This window comes from Lepidochelys kempii, chromosome 5 (assembly GCF_965140285.1).
Source record: "Lepidochelys kempii isolate rLepKem1 chromosome 5, rLepKem1.hap1, whole genome shotgun sequence".
NCBI classification, from domain to species: Eukaryota; Metazoa; Chordata; order Testudines; family Cheloniidae; genus Lepidochelys; species Lepidochelys kempii.
This window is the reverse complement of record NC_136384.1, coordinates 22,964,630-22,985,788: the sequence shown is the minus strand read 5'-3', so window position 1 is coordinate 22,985,788 and position 21,159 is coordinate 22,964,630. Positions and strand designations below refer to the sequence as shown.

At 44.4% G+C, this 21,159-nt stretch overlaps 1 protein-coding gene across 9 annotated transcripts in view; it reads left to right on the top strand.

Annotated features, from left to right (window-relative positions):
- Positions 1 to 21,159, top strand: part of PDZD2 (PDZ domain containing 2) — a 330,979-nt gene that overhangs the window by 205,193 nt on the left and 104,627 nt on the right. For all 9 annotated transcript variants that reach the window (XM_078852715.1, XM_078852717.1, XM_078852719.1 and 6 more), the window contains one exon: positions 17,171 to 17,582. In XM_078852715.1, the coding sequence (XP_078708841.1) occupies positions 17,171 to 17,582 (412 nt within the window). The remainder of the gene's footprint in view (positions 1 to 17,170; positions 17,583 to 21,159) is intronic.

The window sequence follows — 21,159 nt, the reverse complement described above, 5'->3', positions numbered from 1 at the left end:
CCAAATACTACCACACTGACCTTTTGAAGATTGTATATGTTTAACAACCCCTCCCCTCCCTAACCTTCCTGTGCTTGACTTTGCAACCTAAACCACTTTCTTCTGTCGCAGTTTTTTTGGGAAGTACTAGATGTACATTTGTTCATGCATTCTTAATTCTGCCCCATTGAGACTTCCTCCTGTTCACTGAATGAGGTTGGGAAGCTATATCATAAGGCATATGCACGGTGCGCCAAATTAATGTTGAACAGGCAACCATAAATCTGGCATTTCCTAACTTTCGAGTGCTTGACTTCGCAACCTAAATAACTTCCTTGTGACATAAACGTTTGCACATGATTTCCTAGATTTTATTTTTAAATAGACCGGGGTGGGCAAACTGTTTGGCCTGAGGGCCACATATGGGTATAGAAATTTTATGGCGGGCCATGAATGCTCACGAAACTGGGGGTTGGGATGCGGGAAGGGGTGAGGGCTCCGGCTGGGGGTGTGGGCTCTGGGGTGGAGCCAGAAATGAGTTCAGGTTGTGGGAAGGGGCTCCAGGCTGGGGCAGGTGGTTGGGGTGGGGAGGGGTGAGGGCTCTGGCTGTGAGTGTGAGCTCTGGGGTACAGGGGGGAGGGATCGAGAGGTTCAGAGGGCAGGAGGGGAATCAGGGCTGGGGAAAGGGGTTGGGGCACAGAAGGGGGTTGGCGTGCAGGCTCTGAGTGGCGCGAGCCTCAAGCAACTCCCGGAAGCAGTTGCATGTCCCGCCTCCACTTCCTATGCAGAGGTGCAGCCAGGCGGTTCTGCATGCTGCCCTGTCTGCAGGCGCCACCCCTGCAGTTCCCATTGGTCCTGTTTGCTGGCCAATGGGAGCTGCAGGGGCAGTGCTTGGGGCAGGGGTAGCGTGCGGAGCGCCCTGGCTGCCCCTATGCATAGGAGCTGGAGAGGGGATGTGCTGCTGCTTCCCGGAGCCATGTGGAGCAAGCCTCCGACCCCACTCCTGCTCCCCTGCAGGAGCTCGAAGGCTGTATTAAAATGTCTGAAGGGCCAGATGCGGCCCCCAGGCTGTAGTTTGCCCACCCCTGAAATAGACAGACAAAAGTAAAAACAAATTTCTGTTATGTGCAACTGTAAGAACCCATCCATCATATGTTATCAGCGGAATCTTCAGTACTGCAGATCAGATTGCTACCACATTAGATAGAGGATTTAATGGCATTAGTTGGCAGCAGTCGAAGGCTATTATCTCAAAGGGATATTGGCTACTGGTGACATGTGCTGGGGCCTGGTCTGAACTGGCTCTTTTTCTTCTTCCTGCCCTGGAAGATGTGACTTCTGTCCCACATGGTGCCTCCAGAGGAGGGTGACGGGCTGCTGGGGCCATGTGCAGCTCCAGGAGTTTTATAGGGAGAGATAGGCCAGCCTTTCTGAATTTCTCCAAGCATCCAGGTGTTGTGTGAAGTTCCTGCTCCCATGTAGTGCTATGCGGGGAGGTCAGTGGGGCGGCACACTGGGGCCATGTGCTGGCTTTGGTGGGAGGGAGTTTGACCTGGCTTGACTCGTCCCCCACCCACCATCATACCCAGGTGTTCCCAGTGCAGTGGAGGTGGTGGTGGCAGTGGTAAGTGCTGTCATTGCTTTGGTGGTACCATGAACCCAGCTCTTTAGAATATTTGTGGTCAGTTGTTATTTTGGCAGGCTGCCAGAATCTTCCTGAGGCATGCAGGCCACGTTGTGGAAATGGCTATTTTGAATAGTTTATAACTCAGCTCACCCTGAATGGAATTTCCCAGGGCAAAGAAAAGGCAAGTTTCTAGCCCAAGGGCATTGCCCCTGCTGAATTTCAAAGGCCTGCTGCAAACCATGGAGGTGTGAGAGCTTCTCAAAAAAATGTTGCAAGAATCTTTCGTAATGGAGAGTGTTAGGCAACCTAAATTTAGCGGTCACTCTCAGCTCTCTCCCTATAATTTATATTTACATAGATACACACAAACAATTCTACAATAATGGTCCATCTTATAATATTTATTTAGATTTATCATTTTTAAAATGTTGTGCGTGTACTAAAGTGTTGAGCTCCAACAATAATTAGACTTTACAATAACAACTACCTAGCGGCATAAATACTAATATACAAATAAATTAACCAGCCAGCAGCCTTAAATCCTCAAATGCAGAAAGCAAGTTACATCAGCTAGCTGACACTGAAATAGGAAAATGGCAGTAAAGCCTGCTAGTTGTACCCAGGAATATACCCTCATCCATCCCCTAACCCTGTCAAACAAACAGCTTTTGCAGCGTTCCTGGAAAGATGTAAAATCTGGACTATTTTGGACCAAATAGGGCTGCTGCAGAATTTTGGGTAATGACTGTAGAACACAGAAGTATCCTTTTTTAAGGTGTATAAGAGTATTTGTATTTCAGGGTTAGGATTGGGACTCTGAGCCCCTATCATCTCATATAGGGCATCATTGTGTCACTCTTACATTTAAGTAGCATGTATTTACACAAGTTGTTCTTCGGAAGTCTGTGGGAATTCTTGAACAAGCGAGTGTGATCAAATTAGGGCCCTTTACAATGAGCCGCTGTATTGAGCCCCAGAGCATGCCATCCACATGCAACTGAATGGCAGCCAGTGGGTGCTGGCTGTTACAGCTAAGAACTGCCTTTGGTAAATTGGCTCGGTTTGCCCAAGAAGACTGAGAAGCGCTGTATTAACTCTCACTGGTGCTGTTTAACTGGCACTGATAGGATGATAAACTTGTCTGCAAAAAATAAATACATGAACAAATAAATAAAACCATTGCATCTCTAATACACAGTACTCAAATGTTAAGTGTTTGTGCACATGGGAGGATCTGTAAGGATAGTTTAGAGATGACCACACAGAACTACAGTTTCTGTGTAATAGTTTTAGGGAGAGTACATCTTTTATTCTTGCCAAATTTCAGGAATATTTAAGATAATGGTCCCTTCTGACCTTAGTATCTATGAATCTATTAATCTGTTTTAGGAAGCAGGAGGGGAAGGGTTTGGAGTCATTGACAGAAACTGTTGAGCAAGAATGATAGATAGTACTGCATATTGGATTGTAGTGGAGAGAGCTTGTCAAAACATGTAAAAGAAGGATAGTTCAACAAATTAATAGAAATAAAAACAGTTCATTCCCTGGATTTACCGTATACTGCAGGGGTGGCCAAACTTACTGGCCCTCTGAGCCGCCTACGACAATCTTCAGAAGTTTGAGAGCTGGGAGCACCTGCTGGGGCTCGGGCCTCCAGACCTGCGGGAGGCTCTGGGCTTCAGTGTGGGCACAAGGAAGCAAGTAAGGAGTGAGATGTAGATAAAGGATTTGCTTCCTGCATCTAAGCTTCATTCAGTGCAAAAGAGTGTGGAAGAAGGGTCATCAGGTAACTGGTTACAGGTGGAAGGGCAGGCGACTTCTGCAGAAGCTGCCTTTGCCAGCTTTACACAAGTGAAGAGTTTCCTTCTGCCAGGAGAATTCACTGCTGACCACTTAGGGTCAAAATCCATCCCTTGTGTGATGGGTAACCCTTCTGCCAGGCCGAGTTGATAGCAGCAAGGGCCAAGTTCAGTACACAGGGGTTCCCTCTCATCAAAGCAAATGCAAAACTGGCTTGAGCCCCCACCCCGTGACTTGGGAAAATCTTACACACACTCCTGGGCACCTCAGAGAGGCAATACTTCCCCTCTCGCAAGCACAGAGTCTCGGTGTAGTAGAGAATCTTTAATAACATGAGGTAAACGACATCAGCATTACATTGGGAAAACACCACAACTAGGGTTCATCAACCAAACCATGAGCAAAGACCCACCCCAGCAAAGTGGGCCATGTCCTTTCCCTAGGGTTCTTGAGTCCAACAACCCAAACGCCTCTTGAGTCCAGCAACCCAAAAATCACCCAAAGTCCAAAAAGTCCAACAACCCAAAAGTCCAGCCCCAGAGTGTTACTCCCCAGTGTTAGGATATAGATATTCAGGCCTGTCTGTAAAGGCCTATATTCTAAGAATTTAGGTGTATTCTTATCACTTGGCTAGTTATAGAGGTATAAAAGAGAGAATCAAAATCACTGTATGCCAGTGTAAGGTCCTTCTCTGACTATCACAGTAAGAGAAGGACTTTCTTTACCTTACACTGGCAGACAGTGATTTTGATTCTCTCTTTTATACCTCTATAACTAGCCAAGTGATAAGAATACACCTAAATTCTTAGAATATAGGCCTTTACAGACAGGCCTGAGTATCTATATCCTAACACCCAGTCTGGGTGAAAATTGTGTGTGTGGGAGCGGGGGGGGAGGGGGTAGAGATAAGGGGCACCTTAAATGATCTGAAGCTGACTGCCCCACAGCTCCATAGGGCTTCACTCTGATCTGCTCCATGAGCTGCTCCGCTCCACTCCACCAGCCATCCCACAAACGGCTCTGCTCCGCAAGCAGCTCCCGCCATCCCACAAACTGCTCTGCTCCACTCTGCAATAGATCTTCAGGCTCCCCACTACTTAACACAGTGCTCAGTGATTTCAGCTCGTAGTAATTTTAGCTCTTTAGTGATTTCAGCTTGTAGTAGTGGGAGCCTCAGTGCTGGTACACCATAAGGCCAAAGTGAATTCAGCTCAGCACCTGTAGCTAGACTCCTAATAGACCCAGAATTAGCTCTGATGTTCCACAGTGGAGAGAGACAGAGGTCTAATTCATGTTTCATGCCCTCACAAAGGGGCCCACACCACCACATACTAATACCTATCTCCAGCCTCTCTCAATTCAGAGTTTTGGAACCCATGTCCCTTGCCTAGCGAGTGCTACTTAGCTGAGGGTGAATCCCTCCATCATAACAAAAGGCCAAGTACAGTTCCACTGTCCTTGATTCCCATAATCAGGATAATAACAATTTATTCTTCCTGCCCCAATAACAGAGACACTGGGGATCCCACAACAGCCAAAGTGACCATTTGGGCAGCTATGGGCTCATTCTAGGTGGAGTGGATGTGCCTATGCAAATGAGATCAGCCCCTGAAGTTCTTTTCCACAACTTGCCACACCTCACCACCAGATGTCAGGTTGCAGCTCAGCCTGACTCTGCTTACAGATGTATTAGTGGTCTAAGTGTGCTGGGTTATAATAAGGAATCTGGCTAAAAGCCTAAATCCTCATTACATATTGAATATTCACTATCTACTCAGCTTTTGTTGCTGCTGCGCTGACTGTCCAGTCAGAGTCCAGAGATGGGATAAGAGAAGAAACTAAAGAAGAGGGCATGGGACAAGATGCGATTTGCAAGACCCACGAAGGTCTGGAAAGGGGGAGAGGTTTTTTTAGTGTTGGTACAATTCTAAAAAAGTTTGGGCCAAAATTTCACGAGCCCCAGAAATGCAGTGTCACTGTGTGGGCAATGGGAGCATGTTCATTCCTTTACATGGAGTGTGTATGTATTTCTTCATCTCATTGTGTGCTGAAACCGTAACTATTTTACCAGTTAGCCTTAGAGCAGGTGTGTTTGGTTATGCAGGTTCTCACACAAAACAATAGGAAGGGAGTTAGAAAATAAACTATACTGCACTGTATGATACAAGACTTTGTTTTAATTGAGTGTTGTTTGTGTGACAGTCTACAACAAGCTAAAATAATTATTTGAACTGTCTTATTTCACTTAAGATGAAATGTCCAGACACAGGCTGCATTAGATAAATGTAGATTTGAAACCCTTTTAATAATCCTGAATTAGATTATGAAATTTTGTCTCTGTGGGATAAGCAGCAAAAGCAGTTTGAGTGCTGCCCTGTAATGAGATTCAATCATTACCTGCAATTATTACTGTGAGTAAATATGTACTTATTTGTCTTTCAATGCCTGTGTATATACTCTGCAAAAACAGGTGTTGCCGGCTAGTTGGCTTCTTTTGATTTTTGTGAAATGGAAATCATGAGTGTGATTAACTGCCTGAATGCCCTCCTGGTAAACATCTCCCAGTTCCAATTTAGAAATTGCAACGAGTCCTCATAGGAGTTATGGATGTAGAACAAAAATGGATGACTGTCACCGTTCTGAGTGGGGGTCAGGGGGTGCAGGAAATGTGATAGCAGGCGCCCTTAAAAATGGTACACTCCAACTTTTCGTGAACATTTTTTTTGCCTTCTCAACATTCTTCCTTTTTTCACTTTGGATTGGTGAGATTGTAGAATATCCACCTAGACTGCCCCTGCAGAAAATCAGAGCCCTGGAATCACCACAGTTGAAGGAGCCAAACCAGAGACATTTGAGAAGCACATTTAGTAAGTCAGATCATGGAGACAGGAGAATATTTTGCTTTGTCAGTTACAGAGCTTCTTAAAATTTGTTTAAATTTGAGGCATTTCAGTCATATATAGGACGTCAAGTTCCATTGCACAGCTCTTAATATAACATGAGGCAACATGTCCACTCTTTTTCCTCCAGCACTTGCCTGCAACTCTTTGGATTGTGTGTTGGCAAAAAAACAAAGGTTGTGATAACCACAGGTATTTCTTTGGCTGTGCTTCTCTGACAGAGAGAAATAAAAGGGGGAAGATAGCACTCAGATGCTTTGGCTTTGCCATTTAAAAGCATTGTGGAAAAAGGAGGGGCAGAAATGCAGAGAGACAGTCTGGGGTTTGCCAAACCAAAGTCCTTTACACAGCCTGAATTACAGGTGAATAGTAGGTGAGTTTGGATTATTTTCTGAAGTGTAGGAAACAAATGTGAAAGGAGTGAATTAAAACAGCCACAAACTGGGCCGTCCTTACCCCTATGCAAAGCATGCAGCTGCGTGCTTCTCCAGCCCCTGCCCTGACTCTTCCCCAGGGCCCCTGCTCCGCTCCAGCCTTGCCCCCACTCCCCTGAGGACTGCAGCAGGGCCGGGCCTGCACTCACCGGGAGCGGGAGTGCAGCGACCCAGCTCCAGCCGCGCCAGCTTATTTTTCTGATAACTGAAAATATCTGCAGACAATGAATGTGCCATCAGTTACATGTTTACTGCTGAAATGTAAGCAGTATTATCAAACCAGACCATGCAGTCCTGTGATGGCCTGACTGAATTAGTTCCCTGCTTTTCACAGGCTGCTATTTGCCTGCAACCAAGTATTTAAGGTAATTTGCCTTTTGAATATTCACTCTTCTGTCTGCTGGGATCTTCTTTTCAGGCCTGACCCCAAGAAGTACTGAAGGCCCACATATCCCATTCCCTTTACAGGTGCTGGTTTTTTTTTTGTTTTTTTTTATAAAGGTTCAAGCCTTTTGTCAGTATTAAAGCCCTAAATCTCAGCAAAATAAATATTGAGACTTATTTAGCAAATCACCCCTCTAGCTACGGGTAACATAATGATTAAATTGGTTATATGACATGGTGATCATAGTGCGGTTCCTACGGGCTCTGTGTCCACATGATATAATCTGTTACAATTGGCACCTTCAAGCAGAGATGCAAACATCTTACTCGCAGAGGCACTCCCTGGACTTCTTGGCAATCACACTTATGGGGCAGTGTGGAAGAGGCTTGTGTTGCTTCTGCCCATGCGCTATGTTCAGTGGCTAAACAGAAGGCTCCAGAACGTATTTTGGCACATTTCATGAGCACTAAGAATACTTCTAAAATAATCTTTTTTACAGTGTGGATGGAAGAGAAAGGACCTATACATTCTCATTGCGTTTTCCTAATATTAACCATTCTAGTCCATGTTCTCCTCATACCTGTGATCTATACGTGATTTAGCTGTTGGCCATCACTTTTGGGACAATGCCCATTAAGTTTTCAATTTTCAATTTAATTTTGGCTTAAACAGTACTTCTATCTAAGGCCTGAGATGGCCTCCGGTAGCCTAGTATGTGAACAGCTCACAGTTTTTATCTGCACAACGCCCCTGCAAGATGGGGAACTATTGTCCCTTGTTGGATTTGCCAAAGTCATGCAGGAGACCAGTGACAGGTCAGGGACTTCAACCTAGCTCTCCTAAGGTACAAACTAGCACCCAGACCATCCATCTAGAGGTCTGCCCGGGCCCAAATTATAGGCCCAACCTGTACCCAAGCCCACCCAAACCAAGCCTGAGCGGCTTTTTGATCCAACCCTGCTCCTTCCCCCCTGAACCGAGTCCTTATCGCTCCTGCTACCACCTCTTGCCCCTGTGGTCAGCTTTCCTTCTCCTGCCCGTGGCATTGGCATGGCAGCACTGCATGTGCCAGTTGCTGCATGCCCTGCTCCTGCCATCCATTGCCCTCTAGTGCACTGCAAAATGAGAACCACTGCAGCGCCTTGGCATACTCAGTCTGCAGCATGCACACGCTGCAGCAGGAGATGGCAGGAGCCACTGTTACACTGGCCTTACGGGCACGAAGAGGAGAGCCAACCTAATGCAGGCCCAAGAGCGTCCGGTTGTTTTTCCGCCCAATGCAACCCAGACCCAGTACTTGAGCGAGACAGTGTGGGACATTTGTTGTTTCAGATGTTCTTCTGGTGGCAGATGATGCAGACCCTGGGAAGGTGACCCAGAAACCACCTAACTTAGCTTACATAGTGCTTCACATAATTGGGTATGTGGTCACATTTTGCAAGGCTTAAAGTTGGTTTCCCAGTAAAAGAAGCAGGTAGAATGTGCTCTCTTCTGCAGCCCACAAAATGTAGCCAAGTAGCCAACTCCTCGGTGTTTGACATTCAACGGTGAACCTGTTGTCATAGATCCGAGTGAGCTCCCTTTCCTGGTCGGATCCTAGTCTCATAAATTGTAAAGACATATTCTCAGTTCATTATACCTGTGCAAACAGATGTGTATGGTGTCTCATTCCAAAAGTGGCCACGATGTATTTCTGGTGGGAATTTAATTCCACAGCCGGTCCATACAAAGAGAAAAACCTGCCTCCTACAGGTTTCAGCTCCAGGACATTATTATTACATTATTACATTATTAACTTATTATCATTCTCATTTTATTGATGGGGAAACTGAGCCAGAAAGAGGATCCAGGACATGTTAGTTCACTGCTGGACCAGACTGCCCTTCTGAAAGTTAAGTTACAAGCATTTCTAAAAAATTCAGTAGCTTTATTCTCGTTACTCACTGATTCCCTTTTTGTAAAGCTGTTGGTGAATAATGTTCCATAAAGACTTATAAAACTGTGAATTTAAGTTGTTTTTTTCTCCCCACTGCAGAAGCCTTGGCTTTTCAGAAAACCAATATTGTTTAGAGAGCTGCTGCTGATGTGAGACTGTGGGAAGTATTGGTTATTCTTGGCAACAAGTCACAGTCTCAAAATTGCTTACCATCAAAAGGAAGTGGGATCCCTGTTACCTGCCCCTGGCCATTTGAATTAACTTAGATTCATAGATATATCAACTTGGTTGATATATTTTTAGAACAGCTAAGCTTGTTGATTGACCTTCTCATGTTATTTCTACATTTTTTAATCATCTTATTAATGCAGGTAGAGAATATTACATCTCTTTTTCCATATGTCAACGCACACACAGAATCTAAGACAGGAAAGGGCTCGTTGAGTGTGACAATGTGAGTTGAAACTGCTTGCCTTGTTATTGTTGTTGTTATGTACTAGCCTCTTGGTTGTCATATTCAGTTAATACAGGGGCCAGATTCACACAAGGATCTTACATTGGTTTCTATCAGTATAAATCATGGAGGAGGCTGCAAGGCAGAAATTCCGCCCGCGGGAAGTTGCAAAGATGAGTGGTGACAACCAGGGTGTGTGTAAAGGACGTGGTGCAGGCCTAAGAGGGGGTGTGACTGTTGAGCTAAAATCACAACTTCAATCTGAGGTTTCAGAGGAACAGCCGTGTTAGTCTGTATTCGCAAAAAGAAAAGGAGTACTTGTGGCACCTTAGAGACTAACCAATTTATTTGAGCATGAGCTTTCGTGAGCTACAATCTGTTCTTCCAGCCCGGCTCTTGGAGCTCAGGGCTGTTCTGGACTGGCTGTTTCATGTTGTAACATACTTTCATGATGACATGAATCACTGCGCTGAGATGCAAAGACTTTGTCCTAAGCAGCTGTATATTTCCATGGCTTCTTGTCTTCTGTGTTAGAATTTGTTTCCAAGATGCTCACAGCTAGATCAGGCAATATTTTACTATCATCAGTCATTCACTTACTCCTATCTGATAGCCAATTTAGATAATCTGCCTTTTGGAAGGGTAGATGGCTTGTTGATCTCAAACACAGCTCCAAATACCCACAAAACCACAACTTTGAATTTTGTTAGGATCTACTCAGCCCTTTATCCTTCCAAGGTAGAGAACACTGAGTTTCAAGTAGTTTACCATGTCACAGTCTTTCAGGAGAGAACAAAAATCATGTCTGTGATCTGTCTGTGCTGCATTGGACATTATAGGTCCCGTGGCACTTTGTGTAGAGGTTTGAAATCCAGTCTCTGGCCAAAATTTCCCCTCCTTGCTCACTCTTGTGAAACATACTCTGTGCCAGTTGGCTAGATATCAGTGTGTATACAATTAGTAAAGCGTTGTTTGTAAAGGATTTTGGCATCCGCCAGGATGAAAGGCCCTGTATAAATGTAAAAGAGCACTATTATTAGAAAATAAACATATTTTTTAATATTTTGTTTGTAAAAGAAACCCAGACATTTTCTGATAGTCTGCTTTGGTTCTTCTATGGCTCAACGTGACCATTTATGTTTATGAAGACGTCAGTGCACAGCTTTAACAAATGTGATGAGACAGAGAGAGTTCATTGCAACATGTGCTTGTCGAGTCTGGGAACGCTTTCTGTTTACTTATCCTAAAATATCCTTTCCGTGTCAGACACTTCACACATATGCCATTAAGCCTGGAATAAACCCGGCTAATTTATCAGTTTATATAACATCAATAATCAACTCAGTGGTGTAAGGGAGAAATGAGAGTTGGGACTTTAACACACAGAGGTCATAGAAGGTAATGGATGTGCAGTTCCCTTCATAATTCTGAAGGAAAGAGAGTATGATTACACACCCATTAGTAGTAGTAGTAGTAACCAGGGACACAGCTCCTTACAGGCAGACATGCTGCAAGGAAGGTAACTGTATTGCATCTGTTCTGTTTTTTGCCTTAGACACCAAGTGCATCAGTAGTGATTGTGTTACCCTATTTATTTATTTTTTAAGTTTTAGTTTTAATCATGTGTAGTTTTTGTGGTTCTGTCGGTTGGCAGATGGATGATTTCTCTCCCAAAGAAAGGAACAAATCAGCCCCTACTGCTCATGACTATGTATATGATACTGATATTGTACCCTAGCTAATATGAATTAGGAGAGTGAGATCAAGTCAGAAAAAGGTTCAGACTGTCATTAATTCAAAACATGAAGACAAGGATGTTTCAAAGCAGATGTCTTGGAGAATGTCCTAGCTCTGAATTTGGGAGCAAGGATACCTGGGTTCATTTGTTCTATGTAGTTAATCCCTTTTAGGGTTTTCTATAGTGCTCATCACCAGAGGGTGTCAGTGCTGGGTTCTCTTCCTGATTTTTGTGCGGCTATCCTATGATAATTTGGACTGAACCACTGTGCCTCAGTTTTCTCATCTGTTTAAAAAACAGAAATAAAACAGTACTAACCTACCACTTAGGCAGTTTTAAAATATGTTGCTATACCACACTTGCTGCAGTGGAGAAGACTGGAAATCTACAGTGCAATGGCACTGCAGCATAGGCAGCTTCATTTTAGGGTATGTCTACACAGCAAACGATACGCATGGAATCAGCCTAACCAAGCTAGGTTGAATCCCGCTAGCATGGGCAGCTATGGTAGTGAAAAGACAGCACAGTGTGGGTAGTACAAACCTGGCACAGCCCCTGCATACGTACTCTGCTCGCGAGTTTACTCTGCACTGTCTTCACTACCGTTGTTACCCTCGCTAACTGGGTTCAAGCTAGCTCAGGTAGGTGACTCATGCACAGCTTTTGCTGTATAGATGTGTCCTTAGCAATGTCTCATGGACTAGAGTATTGTGGAGTTCATGCATAATCACTAATGGTTGCTCAGCATTTGTGATCCTTGGAAGGTGCTACAGAAATGCAAAATATATTCATACTCTCTGTATTTATTTAAGACAATTAAGTGCAGTATTGAAAGGTGTTTTGAATCCATTACAAAGACTGCAAACTGGTCTGCAATTAATTGCCTTTGCAAATTAGAGTCTTCCTGCATGTTGTCTCTGTGGTCCTCCTTCTTTGTGCAGGGGAGCTGTGGCTTTTCTTCTGTGTGAGGGGGCCCGCTGCATCATCCTGAAATGATTTAGTGAATGTCAGCATTGCTACAGAAAATTGGGCAAATATGGCTCTAGTAAAGCGTTCCGTTTCTGTAACATATTAACAGCATTGTGTTATGCACTAATAAAATGTCTTGCATTCTTCAAGATCAGTAATATTAAGACCTCGTGGTATGCTGTCGAAGCTAGTACTTCTAAATCTGTGATGAGAGGCGCACCCCCTCTCCCCCATAACATTGCAACTCTGTTTCTGAAATCCATCTGGTATTTGAATTTTTAAAAACCCAGTGAATACTCCCCTTTGGTGCCAGATTCAGTAAAAAGTTTGTCTGGTTTCTGTTCTTTAGAAACCCCGACAAGTGGAATTTTGGATCCAGCATCACTTTTGCAGAGGCTTCTGCAGTGCAGAAGCTAAACAGGTATTTTACTGAATCCAGCCCTTATTTGTCTTCTGGCGTGGGATGCTCCTCCTCACCAACCAGTGCATTTTGGTAGGATTGGGTTAATTTCTTTTCCATGCTTTTGTTAGTCTACTGTTATCTTTTCTGGTTTATTATATCTTAATATTAATGTAATTAGTCTTAAGATACACAAAATACTTAAAAATTTTTTTTTTAAAAAAACCTTCCTATTTCTCCCCCCAAAAACATGTCAGATAGTTTTCTGTGGCATGATTGTCATTGGTATAGACTTGATGGTGTCCAATCAGGACAGAGGAAAGTGTACTTACTGCTTTGCCCCATTCTGAGCTCTGCAGGCAGGCTTCCTGGTTGATTCCTGCCTTGCACTGAAGCAGATCAACTTGAAGATCAATTTTAGGGGATTTTCCACCTTCCTCAGACTTAACGTTAGAAAAGCAGGAAAAGAAGCTGTAAAGGAAAAAGAAGCAAAAGTAGGCAGACTGTAGTTAGCCAAATTGAAATTTAACTTAGGAGTTTGAGTAACAATCTTATCCTTGTTCCCCCCCCCTCCCAAAAAGAAGTCATTCTATATTAAATGACCACAAATGATCAGGACCTTGGTTGTCTATCTCCACAAAAAGACAGCTGCGTGTTGCACCATCAGCATAGTTCTTCCAACACAGGGTTGCTTGGGCGTTGAATCAACGGTGACTCAGAATGAACAGTGCCACCTACTGAATCATTGACACCTGTTTTTCCAGCACATAGTTTTCCCTAAGCCTGGAAGATCTGACAAGATCATTGCCTGAAGTGGTATGGCTGCTGGCCTGGCTATTGCTATTCAGAGAGACTCATTTGTTCTTCTGTGTAAACTTATTTTCATCTTTCATAGAAATATAGTGCATTCACAGAACTGCCCTGAAGCAATCAAGGGAACATAGAAACATGAGTTACTACAGTTCTCATGACTAGAGTATGTGGGCCAGATCTTCATAAAGTAAAGCATTGTAGTTTCATGGAAGTCAAGGGAATTACATCCATTTACATCAACTGAGAATCTGGCCTGTGTCTCTAAGCATATCCTTGAACCAACAGTGGACTGAATATTTATAAAATGAACCTTTAGAATATTATATCCTTTCCCCAAAGCATTTATCTTACACGTTATGAATAAAACTAACATGTCACAAAAGAATATACAATGGTAGAGAGATCATATTTTGTTTTGCTGTATAAAATTGCTTCATTTGCAATACGTTTTATAACTTTATTTTTTCTGGACTTAACAGGTATTTGTCTGCTGTATTCTCTGTCATTTCATCTTGTTGGTGAATTTATATTTGTCTAATGGAAGTACTCTATTACCAGTGCTTAAAAAAGCATGCAATTATTAATGCAGAGAAATGTATGTATGTGAACGGCATGGCAGGCAAAACAGACCATAGGCTTATTAGAGCAGGAGACACTCTTCTGTTTCTCTCCCTCAGGACAAGCAATGCTATCAAGTTTATATGTGATGGATCAGAGTGCAATGGTATTGCTGCAAGCAAAAGTCATGAATTTTAATCAACGTTGCTGGCTGCCTTGAAAGTTGAACTTGAAAGATAAATGTGAAAACCGGGCAGCCCATACTGTTTCTGGAACAAAACTGCCCCTCTTCCCTTGATTTGAGGGGGTGGGAAAAAGTCTTAATAATCAAAATATCTGTTTATTTCTGGAATGTTATAATCTAACCCTTTGGGTCCAGTCTCCTCTGGATGCATTAGTGACCAACCCTGCCAAGATTTTCCACGCTAGTATAGGCTCGTGTACTGTGTTGCCTACTTCCAGCCGATTGAGAAAGAAAGATGGTTTTTATTTTTTGTTTTTAAAAATGACTACAGTGCCTGTGAAAGATGCTGAATTTATAATCCTGGTGACTGAAGTCCTCTGCATGTTCACTGAGAAGATACGGCGTAGCCATTATCAATACAGACTTTCCTGCCCCACTTACTCATTGTGCTTCAATCTTGTTCTGAAGGGGCCATCTCTGATGAGATGGGGCCTGTGGTTACCATGTTCCTTTAATCATTGGTCTCCCTGATGAAATATAGGCACAAATTTTGAAAAGTATTTAAGCATTCTGTCATTCAGCATTGTAGGGCCTAAGTGACTTAGGAGCCTAATTAGTCTCTTTTTCTAATATTTGGTCTCCTAAGTCCCATGACCTTTTAATGGGTAAATGCCCGAGTCACTTTTGAAACTGAGAGTTAGGCTCATAAGTCATGTAGGCCTTGCAGTGTTGAGTGGAGCAATGTCTAAATACCTTTAAAAATCAGAGCCTTACTGATGAGGGCCAATTGTGACGGTGGGATTTTATGACAGGGACACCTAACCATAAGAAAGAACTGGACTGAAACTACAAACTAACCAGTGCCCTCTCCAGCTTTCATTGCCTCTTCCATCTCAGCATGCCTCCTCCACTCACCCAGCAATGCCTAGTCCATTCTTTCATACACTAAGAATTACCAAAGAACCCACCACCAAAGTTTGCCACTCGCTCAGTCACTCACCCTTGCCACTCAGACAACCCCTCCTCACTCATAAACAGGCTTTAGGCTTCCCATGCTCCTCCCCTGCATGCTCTCTCTGAGCGTCCCTGGCAGTGTAACGAGCCCAGCTCAGCTGGATGGCAGCTGGGATTGGGGGGTGGGGGGGGGTGGCAGGCAGCACAGATGGTCAGCATTAACAGTACAGATGTATTGTGCAAGTCATTTGGGGTGGGAAATCATTCTCTCTCTCATGTGCTTGGCTGGCTGTTCACATGCTCAGGATCTAACTGATTTCCATATGTGGGGTTGGGAAGGAATTTTCGCCATGTCAGTTTGGTAGGGCCCTTGGGGTTTTTTTGCCTTCCTCTGCATCCTGGAGTGCAGGCCACACGTCTGATTTGTCTGGGTATCTCTCACTTAATTCCCAGTGCAGGGGCCTCAAGCAGTGATGTGCTTTGGTCCCCCCACTCTCTGCCTGTGGCACATGATAATCTTCTATGGGCTGTAATACTTTGGTCTAATTGTGGTTGTTCAGTTTAGTGTGCAGGTGCTGGGTTGTGTTGGTGGCCTGTACCATATAGGTGATCTTGGGGTCCCTTCTGGCCTTAATCTCTTTGACTCTGTGTCTCTGACAGTCAGTCCCTGACTACTTCTCTCACATCCGCAAATGCCATATTATTTCATCTAAAGATCTTTACACCTTAGTTCCTTTAACTGGCATCTACTTTCACCTCTCAAGAAGGTGATGTTACTGTACGTTTACCAACAGCTCCGTGTTAGTGAATGTTCATTGCTGTTGGAGAATGGTTTGTTTGATATTCTTGGAAGCATTTTCTGCTTTCACCAGCAAAGTAGGCAATGTAACCTAAGTTAGCATGGGACCTACCAGAAGGGATTCATACAAATATGTTAAGTACAAATTCAAGCTTATTTGTTCTCTCAGTTGGTTACACTCTTGGCTTGAAAGCCAAATATTTAAAGAATTTAGGTTGAGGTATATGTTGTCCCTAAATACACAGGAACCCAAATTCACTTTTGGAATAAATGAGTGCCGCTCCTTAGAGGTAATTGTTTTTTGCCTGAAGTAGAAATACATTGATGTAAAGTGTCACTCAGATGGTGAGAGTGGGAGTGATATTTTGTAAATACGTGTGTTGCTACTTATGGCTGCTACTTCCACTGCTCAGATCACCTCGCTTTCCATCAGAATAGACGTCATGAAAGGAAACGCACCTTATTTCCTTGTCCTTTTATTGGACCCAGTAGGAACATCATAGGTTATAGCATAGTGTTTTGCTGTACTGGGGCAATTGGAGCCTACTTACAGAAACAGTGGATTTGCCCCAAGGTCTAGGGCACGTGTACCCAAGCCAAAACTGAAGATGTATCTCAAGGAAAAGGCTTCATTTCAGATGCAAATACTGTGAGGGCTGCTGCACAAATGAAGCCTGGCTGGTATTTTTTGTTTCCATTGGAGAGGGAAAAATGTTTTCTTTGTTTTTTGCTTCGCTCTGTCATCTCATTGTGCTGCCTAAACACCTGTCTCGCATTCAGAGTTTGAATTGTGGAAGATGACCAGCTGAGTGGTTTTTGCCAGTTGTCATGAATACCAAAATGTGATTAGCCTGTTTCCAGGCTTTGTTGTTGTTTTTTTAAACTCCCTGTTTCAGATGCATCTTCTCTAATTCGTATGCAAGAAGCATTTTTGTGATTGGGGAATATTTTCTCCTTGAGCATGGCATGCCTTTTTGGGACTGTTTGCAAAATAGCCTTATTTGAAGCAAGAGCACAGAACTCCCTTGTGAGCCTGAACATCTCACAATTTCTAATACCAACTGCAGAGATCATTTGCTGATGCTTTAAGGTGTTCAATATATCATTGCATTTAACTAGGCAAAGAATTGTGTTAGAAAGTGCATCAATACCTAGCGAAGTTTATACCTGTTGACTGTATTTTCAGTATGAACTTTATAGGACAATCTGTTCATAATCCAAACTTTTCTGTTGCTCGCAGCTACCTGGCTGATCAGTGCTGGAATGGCGGCTTTATCTACCTGATCATGTTCCGTCGCATTAAGCGCAAAGCCCCTCTTCCTCCATCAAATGGCAACAACAGCAACAGCTGTGAACCCAAAGCAAAGCCTGCCTCGGAGCGAAGTGACAGAGCCGCTCAAAATGGGAAAAGAACTAGAAAGTTTGGGGTCATTGCCAGAACTCCAGCCAGTAAGGACAGCAAGGAAAGCAAAGAGAGCCAGAATTCAGAGCAGGAGAATGGACACCACACACCTCTGGAGGTTGACAGCTCACAGCCAGAGGCAAGCAACACAGAGGATCGGTTTCGAAATGCAGACTCTGAGGGACGGTACAGGTCTCGCCGTTCAGATGGTGGGGTGCCAGACCTTAATCCAAGTGACCTGCCTTCACAGGTAAGTGTTTTGGTTTGGGTTTTTAAAAGAAAGAGGCAGGGCCAGTTCAAGCAAATTGAAGGTTCCAATACATGTATTAGTTTCAATAAAATGGCCAAGACTCACTGTGCAGCCTTCTTTTCCCAACCCCAAATTCTTGCTCCCAACTAACTGGTTGGATTTCATCCTTCAGGGCATGGAGCAGAGGTAAGTATGGTGTTCAGAACAGCGACATGTATTTGTGACCTGAGTCAGAGGGAGGAGAGTGAATAAAGTTTTCCTGTTGAGTAGGATGGTGTGGACTACCTGTGATATTCCCTGGCAGGGCTGTGAGAAAGGGGATGACCCCTTGATTCAACAGGGCTGATCAAGTGGTTACCACCACAGAGCTCTTATTCAGCAGGAAGCAGCTTGTGCTTGTGATGCCCCCATGACAGTGGGGCACAAGTAATAAACAGCACATGAGCATTTCAACCTTGTGATGAGCCTCTGAAGATTTTGAGTAGACGTATATGGCAACAAAACATGAGAAAGACTGTAGAGGTTTAGTGTTTCTGGATCCAGAAAAATCACTCAAGTCTTGATCAGATTTCACATACAGCTTTCACCAGAAGAGTTGTCACTGCGAGGCTCTGACTCTTTGGCTGTCTTCCTTGGAAACAAGGAAACCTTCCAAGGAAAGCCTTGGAAACAAGCAGGGAGAACTGGAGGTCCTGGTGATGTCAAGGAACTATGACGTGATCGGAATAACAGAGACTTGGTGGGATAACTCATATGACTGGAGTACTGTCATGGATGGTTATAAACTGTTCAGGAAGGACAGGCAGGGCAGAAAAGGTGGGGGAGTAGCACTGTATGTAAGGGAGCAGTATGACTGCTCAGAGCTCCGGTACGAAACTGCAGAAAAACCTGAGTGTCTCTGGATTAAGTTTAGAAGTGTGTGCAACAAGAGTGATGTAGTGGTGGGAGTCTGCTATAGACCACCGGACCAGGGGGATGAGGTGGATGAGGCTTTCTTCCGGCAGCTCACGGAAGCTACTAGATCGCATGCCCTGATTCTCATGGGTGACTTTAATTTTCCTGATATCTGCTGGGAGAGCAATACAGCGGTGCATAGACAATCCAGGAAGTTTTTGGAAAGCGTAGGGGACAATTTCCTGGCGCAAGTGCTAGAGGAGCCAACTAGGGGGGGTGCTTTTCTTGACCTGCTGCTCACAAACCGGGTAGAATTAGTGGGGGAAGCAAAAGTGGATGGGAATCTGGGAGGCAGTGACCATGAGTTGGTTGAGTTCAGGATCCTGACGCAGGGAACAAAGGTAAGCAGCAGGATACGGACCCTGGACTTCAGGAAAGCAGACTTCGACTCCCTCAGGGAACGGATGGCCAGGATCCCCTGGGGGACTAACTTGAAGGGGAAAGGAGTCCAGGAGAGCTGGCTGTATTTCAAGGAATCCCTGTTGAGGTTACAGGGACAAACCATCCCGATGAGTCGAAAGAATAGTAAATATGGCAGGCGACCAACTTGGCTTAATGGTGAAATCCTAGCGGATCTTAAACATAAAAAAGAAGCTTACAAGAAGTGGAAGGTTGGACATATGACCAGGGAAGAGTATAAAAATATTGCTCGGGCATGTAGGAATGTTATCAGGAGGGCCAAATCGCACCTGGAGCTGCAGCTAGCCAGAGATGTCAAGAGTAACAAGAAGGGTTTCTTCAGGTATGTTGGCAACAAGAAGAAAGCCAAGGAATGTGTGGGCCCCTTACTGAATGAGGGAGGCAACCTAGTGACAGAGGATGTGGAAAAAGCTAATGTACTCAATGCTTTTTTTGCCTCTGTTTTCACTAACAAGGTCAGCTCCCAGACTGCTGCGCTGGGCATCACAAAATGCGGAAGAGATGGCCAGCCCTCTGTGGAGATAGAGGCGGTTAGGGACTATTTAGAAAAGCTGGACGTGCACAAGTCCATGGGGCCGGACGAGTTGCATCCGAGAGTGCTGAAGGAATTGGCGGCTGTGATTGCAGAGCCACTGGCCATTATCTTTGAAAACTCGTGGCGAACCGGGGAAGTCCCGGATGACTGGAAAAAGGCTAATGTAGTGCCAATCTTTAAAAAAGGGAAGAAGGAAGATCCTGGGAACTACAGGCCAGTCAGCCTCACCTCAGTCCCTGGAAAAATCATGGAGCAGGTCCTCAAAGAATCAATCCTGAAGCACTTGCATGAGAGGAAAGTGATCAGGAACAGCCAGCATGGATTCACCAAGGGAAGGTCATGCCTGACTAATCTAATCGCCTTTTATGATGAGATTACTGGTTCTGTGGATGAAGGGAAAGCAGTAGATGTATTGTTTCTTGACTTTAGCAAAGCTTTTGACACGGTCTCCCATAGTATTCTTGTCAGCAAGTTAAGGAAGTATGGGCTGGATGAATGCACCATAAGGTGGGTAGAAAGCTGGCTAAATTGTCGGGCTCAACGGGTAGTGATCAATGGCTCCATGTCTAGTTGGCAGCCGGTATCAAGTGGAGTGCCCCAAGGGTCGGTCCTGGGGCCGGTTTTATTCAATATCTTCATAAATGATCTGGAGGATGGTGTGGATTGCACTCTCAGCAAATTTGCGGATGATACTAAACTGGGAGGAGTGGTAGATACGCTGGAGGGGAGGGATAGGATACAGAAGGACCTAGACCAATTGGAAGATTGGGCCAAAAGGAATCTGATGAGGTTCAATAAGGATAAGTGCAGGGTCCTGCACTTAGGACGGAAGAACCCAATGCACAGCTACAGACTAGGGACCGAATGGCTAGGCAGCAGTTCTGCGGAAAAGGACCTAGGGGTGACAGTGGACGAGAAGCTGGATATGAGTCAGCAGTGTGCCCTTGTTGCCAAGAAGGCCAATGGCATTTTGGGATGTATAAGTAGGGGCATAGCGAGCAGATCGAGGGACGTGATCGTTCCCCTCTATTCGACATTGGTGAGGCCTCATCTGGAGTACTGTGTCCAGTTTTGGGCCCCACACTTCAAGAAGGATGTGGATAAATTGGAGAGAGTCCAGCGAAGGGCAACAAAAATGTTTAGGGGACTGGAACACATGAGTTATGAGGAGAGGCTGAGGGAGCTGGGATTGTTTAGCCTGCAGAAGAGAAGAATGAGGGGGGATTTGATAGCTGCTTTCAACTACCTGAAAGGGGGTTCCAAAGAGGATGGCTCTAGACTGTTCTCAATGGTAGCAGATGACAGAACGAGGAGTAATGGTCTCAAGTTGCAGTGGGGGAGGTTTAGATTGTATATTAGGAAAAACTTTTTCACTAAGAGGGTGGTGAAACACTGGAATGCGTTACCTAGGGAGGTGGTAGAATCTCCTTCCTTAGAGGTTTTTAAGGTCAGGCTTGACAAAGCCCTGGCTGGGATGATTTAACTGGGAATTGGTCCTGCTTTGAGCAGGGGGTTGGACTAGATGACCTTCTGGGGTCCCTTCCAACCCTGATATTCTATGATTCTATGATTCCTAAAGAAATTGATAGACTAAACACGTGAATACTACTGCGCTAAGGCTGGGACTCATTGTGACAGCTGTTTTTGTTTTAAAGAGTTCAAAGCTGG